Genomic DNA, 7,328 nt, shown 5'->3' with positions numbered 1-7,328 from the left:
TTCATTCTGTTACTTTGGCAGATAATTGTGCATTATTCACTAATGATTATACATATTCACTTTTGTCTTATCACAGTGTCTTTTCTCTCATCCGTATATAGGCATTTTATACTATGAAAACCAACTAAGTTCATAACATTCTGGGCCATTTCAGAAGTATGTTATAATAATAATAATAATAATAATAATAATAATAATAATAATAATAATAATAATAATAATAATAATAATAATAATAATAATAAATTCCCTTTGTGACAGACAACCCTTAGCCTAACTAAAAGGATAATAAAACTGTAGGTTAAACTGTTGAAGATTTATTTGTCTCTAAAATTGAGAGAAGGAAAAACAATATGACACATAGGAAGATAGCATCTTTTTTTTTGTTTTTAAATGTCAATTAAACTCTAATGTCAGACGCTCGTCATTTCGTTTCGAGAATGATTTTGTCCTTGGTGTCTGGTTCCTGCGTCGGTATATAGTAACTGTATGTATGTTTTGTAACACTGACAGTTCCTGAAATGTGTGGATTAAGCTATACGTGACTGACTGTTTAGTTTTGGAGATGTGTGGTCTGAAAGTATATACGATTCAGTTTTTTTCTTTTTTCTAAAATAACTTTGAAGCTGTCATTTACGTTACTGAAATTGAAAGTTTGCTTACTTCTAATTTCTATGACTCAGTTTTTTTTTTCAAGCTTTCAGTTAACTGGGGATTTCTCGGCCATTCAGCTTTCTGTTATTTGATTCAGTTTACAATATATTTAGCAGAGCACTGGCCAATCCATACTTTTATTTGAATATAGGTACATAATAATATAATTTCGGCAGTTTTATCATTAATCATTCAATAAATCAATCCGATTGGATAATGAAGGTGACAGAATGATTAATATGGAAGCTAATCATAATTATTTTCCTATTCCATTTTCCTGCAATCACTGATGTATTTGCAGTTAACATGGCGGAATCAATTTTATTCTGATTTTAAGCTGACGAGAACCTAATCACTACATTATAACCAAACTGAAATGTCTTGATAGATAAATTTCAAAATATATATATTATATATATTTATGTATTTTCTTTTTATATTAACACACTTAGACTAAGGAATTCTGTTTTGATATTGCTGTGCTGTACAAAGACAATATTGGTAATTGTATTTATATATACTCTATTATACATTTTATATTTTATTTAAAATTCTTTGGCTGACTAGTAGCGATCTTTGGTGTATGAAACGTTATTATTATTATGACATCTGAACGCTCACTTTCCTCGCGGTATCAGAATATATATATTTATTTGCATTAGTGAGAGTTCGCTAACGCTTACCACAAAAAAAAAAAGAAAAAAAGAAAAAACAGAAGTTAAGTAGAATGGAGTAGCCAGCGACACCGAACGACCCCGAATACGAAGAAGCATGTGTTATTATGATCTACCAGAAGAGATGTATCATGATTTTTTCCTCCTAACGGGAATTGGAGAACGTACTGGGTTGGGTCTCTACGAGTGATCGAAGCTGCTTTTTACAGTTTTTTAATTTTTTTTTATTCAAGCTGTTTTATTGAAATAAGCTGTACTTGCTGTGACATTCTATCGCCGTGGCTCTCTGCCGCGTCGACATTCTCCCGGAATGTCTCTGCAGAAAGGCCCAAAACAGCACTGTTGTTGATGCCCACACGTCAAGTAATACATTATTGGTTCGTCGGTAGAATATCAGCGGAATACGGCTGGGAAATATAGCGAGTTATTGATTCTAGCGGCATTCGGTAATAACATGATAAGTACATGATAGCTCTGGGTTAAATGGTACACGCACACACATATATATATAGATATTTTAAATATATAAGGCCTCGACCGCGCACAAAGAAGCAGATCCCACCAGCATCCGAGAGAATGATAAGTCACAGGGGAAGCCGCGCACTTGCGTAATCATAGAGATTCTGTGGAATTTCGATTCGGCTGAAATGTACTGTGGTTTACGATCCCAAAACGGCGCCATCTTTAGCATAGATCAAAACTGCTCTTACTCTCTCTCTCTCTCTCTTTCTCTGTCTAGATGAGTTTCAGTAACTGGGGTGTCCCGTTGCGTGGCTCGAACGTGTAAGCAAATTTGCCATAAGGATTTACTTGCATCGGTGTCTCTCACGTCATTTGGGAAGACGCGGAACATGGCGAACTTATTTCCCTTAATAAAAACATGGAATGTTAGTTTTTGATGTCTTGTTGAAAACCCTGACGTCTGTGAAAAACTGACAGGTAAATATAAAATAAAGAATTCAGTTCGTGTTAATTCAGATGTCTATGAAGCGGTGGACGTTTTTGCAGCTTTAGAAATATAGGTCAAATACTTGTTTGTCAACTTCAAGATCGTTTCACCGTGACACTTTGAAGAGATGAAGCTAGAATGTTGCTGTGAAGCTAAAGTTGAAGTAAGCAGTAATTGAGCAACTGTCTCTAGACAGTAAGAAGATTCATCCATAGATTCAGTGTTGAGTCTGAAACGTATTACCCTATGACCTGGGAACTGCGAGCGAAAGAAAAGGCGATAACATTTCAAATTAATTACAATGCAATGATATTTTCTACACCTTAATCCATACCTTTGCATTCACACATTTTCATTAAGAAATAATTCAATTAGCTTTAATCCTGAATTTTTAATTTCCAAAAAAAAAAAATAATAATTACCCTTTGTCTACCTCTATAACATTGTCTTTAGAAGAATATACTACCTGCTTATTTATTTATTTTTTTTTTTGTTTTTTAATACTTTCGTCACGACTGTTGCACCCAAGTTGTATAATTATTCAAACCTACAAAGCGTATGATCTGTCTTTCTTAGTTAATTTTTCACATTTCATAGATTATATATGAAAAAGTGTCAGCTGATGTCCACGTGAAAAAATAAATGATATGTATGATTCCTCTCCCGCAGTACCTATTGGGATTATACAATATATATACAGTACTGTACGTTCTTCAGCAAGCATCTCTGAGCCCTTTAGACTGCTGTATCCATCAGACATCAGCTGACCACTTGCTTCTTAATACTAAATAGTCACAGTAGGAAACTAAACCACCTCCCAGTGTATCCTTGCTTCTACCGTGCAGCAAAAACAGAATTCTTTCTTCAAAGCTTCACATAAAAACACCAATGAAACCACAGTTTTTAAAACGACGAAGAAATATCGACCCCTTTTTTGGTGATGATTGTCCTTTTTTTTTTTTGGTCATGAGTTCATGGAGGTTCAGATCAGAATGGCGGCGATTTCCTAGCTGATACAAAGTTTACGTCCATCTTTAAACCAAGATTTGTGTCTTTGCTACATCACACAACCTGACTGCATTGACTGTGCAATAACTCTTTAGGTGAAGTCACCTCGGCATGATCATTAGTTAGGCCCATCCAAGGTAAAGTAGGCTGATGAGTAAGGCAGACTCGGTAAGCAAAACGGTTCAGACAAGCTGAACTCAATGATGAGTACAATCGATGTAGCAGACTGACTCATCCCGAGGAACTGAATCAGAGTGGTACATCAGGAGGCTTGACCAAACCGTTTCCAGCTTCAAGGCTAAACTCAGCTCGCTGAGGAATCCAGCAAGCTCAGCAGATTAGCCAAGCTCGATTTGAGGGGGAGAGGAAGGGGAAGGGAAGGGGAAAGGGGGCAGACAAGGTGATTTGACGTAGCTAAGCTGGCCAGGTTCAGGAAAGAAGGAGTGGGGGTTTCAACCAGGACTCGATTGACTCGGCGAGTCCAGGCCGACTCAGCAGGCGGAATCCACGAGCCTGTTACGATTCCTCGCTTGGATCTGCAGACTTGTCCGGAACCTGTCCGGGTCGACGTGAGACTGGCCCATCTCGGAGCACCTTCCCGAATCCTCGCTGGTGGACCGCGAGGGAGGAGACCGCCGAGTCTTGGCGCTGCCGCGGCGAGTGTCAGTCGAGGTCAGGTCAAACATGGACTGGGAGGTAGTGATCGGTGCCCCATTGGTTGGAGCCTGCGGAAATAAGAGAAATTTTTTAGCGAAGCGAAAGATTGCATCAAGATTACATCAACATTGAAGTTGTTATGCAGGAAATACATACACAGTAATTCATAGACATAAGAAATGCATTACAAATTAATTGCGGATATGTAAAAATGCATTACAAAATAATAACATACATGAAAAGTATCTGAAGTTTATGCATACATAAACCGCACCAACTGTAACCTACGAATAAAAGATATGCATTTAGGAGAATTTTATCATGTATACATGAATGTCATCACAATGACATATATATGAAGTGCATCAAAAGTGAATTATTAATCCGTAATTTGGACCAACAGTGAGTTATGAATAGGTGGAAATACTTCAAAAGTGAATTACAAATGCATGAATTCCATCAGAATGCAATTATGAATACATGAATTTATGAATTTCCTCAGGTAAAACGAAATGCTTCAAACGTGAATTGTGGACAGAAAAAAAATAAAATGTGAACTGTGGATAGATCAAAAGACATATAAAATGCATCAAGGGTGAATTATGGATCGATAAAATATCTTACGATTGAATTATGGAACATGAGGTGCATCAGATGTGAATTATGGACAATGAAAAGCATCACCAGTGAATTGTGGTCAAATAAAGTTTGCATACAATCAATTACAAATACATGAATTTTGTCAAATGGTACTTATGGGTATATAAAATCCATATCACAAGTGGCATATGGGTACATGAAAATAACCTACAGAACTCATGGGAGCAGACTTACTAAAACCATATTTCTAATATACTCAAATTCATGCACACGCTTAAACAGTTGTATACATACAGTGTATAAACAAAATGGCAAAAGTAAAAATTTCTACCATATATATATGTGTATATATATATATATATATATATATATATATATATATATATATATATATATATATATATATATATATATATATATATATATATATATATGTATGTATGTGTTGCATTTTGCATTTTTATGATATAATAATATGCAGGTGCCGGCAGTGACATCATGAAAAAAATCCTAAGTCAAAGATGGCAGATGAAAAAAAAAAAAGGAAATCCTTAGTCTTTGCTTAGATGTACTGCTTAGATGTATTGAGCAGTGTCTTCCTCTTAAGGCGTTTCATTGTGTACATTCCGGGATACACTCATAACATCCACAAATCTAATAAGAAGACCAAGGTTACAATCCCGAAGCACTGGTAATGCGATAATTTTTCTTTATTTGCCCTTTATTGTCTGTGTATTCAGTGTAGGTCGTTTCTTGAGGGTCAACTATTTTCTAGATCTGTGCAGGTTTATCTTATGTCCATAAGTACTAGATCACCAAGAGGTTTCCTGTTGAGAACGACGATATATTGAAGCTATTTTTATTTCACTTCATTTTAGGTGCTGTCCTCTTTACGAGGGAGCAGGGGAGTAGACATGGTCTTTTGGGAAACATTGCTATCAGTAAATTCAGACGTGTGGATCGATGTCTGACTTGTTAGGACTGACCTTGCAGGGGAGGTAATGGCTGAGCCTCGTGTAACCTCTAAGAATCTAGCTGCCTATTGATGTTTCTTTCTTGCCTGCTGTGCTTGCGTCCCTCAAGAGCACCTTAGTGTTTTCTGGGGTCGTTTTTTTTTTATTTTGACATTTATTTTTGACTTATTTATTTATTGTTTTTTATTTTCCTTACGGTTGTTGCGTTTTCCCCTTGGGGCCGACTTTCCGAAGACTACCTGCCTTTGATTCCCTTTGATTCTTGTCAGTAAAGCGTGTTTGACAATATGAAGCAAATTGTGTCCCTAGAAATACTTCTATGATGTGTGATGACAGTCCTTTTTTTTCTGTACGAATTTCTCTTTTGGATTCGATTAACGTTAATAAATGGTCTGGCAATACGATAATCGTTAGTCTCGCAGTCTGGTTTTCTTGTGGAAATTATAATTTACGGAAAAAAATCTTAATTGAATGTCTTATCCAGATAGAGTTTACAATTTGCCTCTCGTAAAATTAATAAATAATAACAGTGTGTTTAACATGTATGTCGCAAGTGACGACTATAAAATACAGAAAATATATATTTTTTGACATATCCACAAAGACTAAGTAACCTTCTAATAGCATTAACACCCGAAAATGAAGAGGATAAAACACGAAAACGAATCTGCTAATAAACGCGCCATATCCTTCGCAGGGGAGTAAATAAATTGTCCTTCGGGCGAGGACACAATAATCTCGATTGTATATACGTCCCTCCGCCATCATAATTTCCTTTGAACCAACTGTTGCTGCAACATTGGGGTCTGTGAGCACGATCGTCTATCTTGTGACTTTTGGATGGAGAGAGAGACCTTACCTTACAGACCTTACAATTCGTTCGGGTTGCCCCAGGTCCCTCAGTGTGAGGCACCTTTGATGTCTACCAGAGAGTTGCTAACGCATCTTCCGGTATATTTTGCATCTTCCAGTCTTGGATGGTCTGGGATGCATCTTAGATATTTGTCGAGCTTATTCTTAAACACATCTACGCTCACTCCTGTTATGTTCCTCAGATGAGCTGGTAGCGCATTGAATAGACGCTGCATTATCGATGCTGGTGCGTGGTGGATTAATGTCCTGTGTGCTTTCCTTAATTTTCCTGGTATAGTTTTTGGCACTATTAATCTACCTCTGCTTGCTCTTTTTGAAGAGAGAGAGAGAGAGAGAGAGAGAGAGAGAGAGAGAGAGAGAGAGAGAGAGAGAGAGAGAGAAAGCTCATTCTTTTACTTTCAGGCTGAGAGGAAAATGGCTGAGGTTGAGAGAAGGTGGAAGTTTCCATTCTTTTATTTTCAGGCTGAGAGAGAGAGAGAGAGAGAGAGAGAGAGAGAGAGAGAGAGAGAAGCTCTTCTTTTTGACTTTCTTGTGATCCTTATCCCTCACCCGAACATTCGGTCACGTCTTTATAATTAAAGTTGCAATGATTAATTTCAATAGTAGGACGTTTCGCTCTGATAACATCCGTCTACAAGAAATATTATACTCATGTCTTATTTCAGACTTCTTGCCGATCTGTGTTTAATCTATTGTTTTCTGAAAGGAGAAATGAGAAATATAAGTACCAGACTATTGCACTGATGCTACAGCATTCTGCGAATATTCAATGCCCGGTATCTCGTTTGCTTTAGTTTCATTCTCTCCTCACGTTTATGTCAGTCTCCTGTAAGGATGCTTATTCTAGGATGGATTTTAAGGTCTGGTCTCGAGTGTGCATATATAGAAATTATACTTCGTCGTAGTTTCGTTGAATATTCCAAAGTTCGGCATAATAAA

At 36.8% G+C, this 7,328-nt stretch overlaps 1 protein-coding gene across 4 annotated transcripts in view; it reads right to left on the bottom strand.

Annotated features, from left to right (window-relative positions):
* Positions 1 to 301: 301 nt before the first annotated feature.
* The window catches only part of LOC136846677 (arrestin homolog), a 330,726-nt gene continuing 323,699 nt past the window's right edge, over positions 302 to 7,328 (bottom strand). For all 4 annotated transcript variants that reach the window (XR_010855482.1, XM_067117686.1, XM_067117685.1 and 1 more), the window contains one exon: positions 302 to 4,010. Coding sequence is in view for 3 of the 4 variants with exons in the window: in XM_067117686.1 (XP_066973787.1) it covers positions 3,777 to 4,010 (234 nt within the window). In the remaining variant the exon portion in view is untranslated. The remainder of the gene's footprint in view (positions 4,011 to 7,328) is intronic.

The sequence above is a fragment of the Macrobrachium rosenbergii genome, chromosome 15 (genome assembly GCF_040412425.1).
Source record: "Macrobrachium rosenbergii isolate ZJJX-2024 chromosome 15, ASM4041242v1, whole genome shotgun sequence".
NCBI lineage: Eukaryota > Metazoa > Arthropoda > Malacostraca > Decapoda > Palaemonidae > Macrobrachium > Macrobrachium rosenbergii.
Note: the sequence above shows the minus strand (reverse complement) of the source record. Positions and strands in the feature narration are given on the sequence as shown.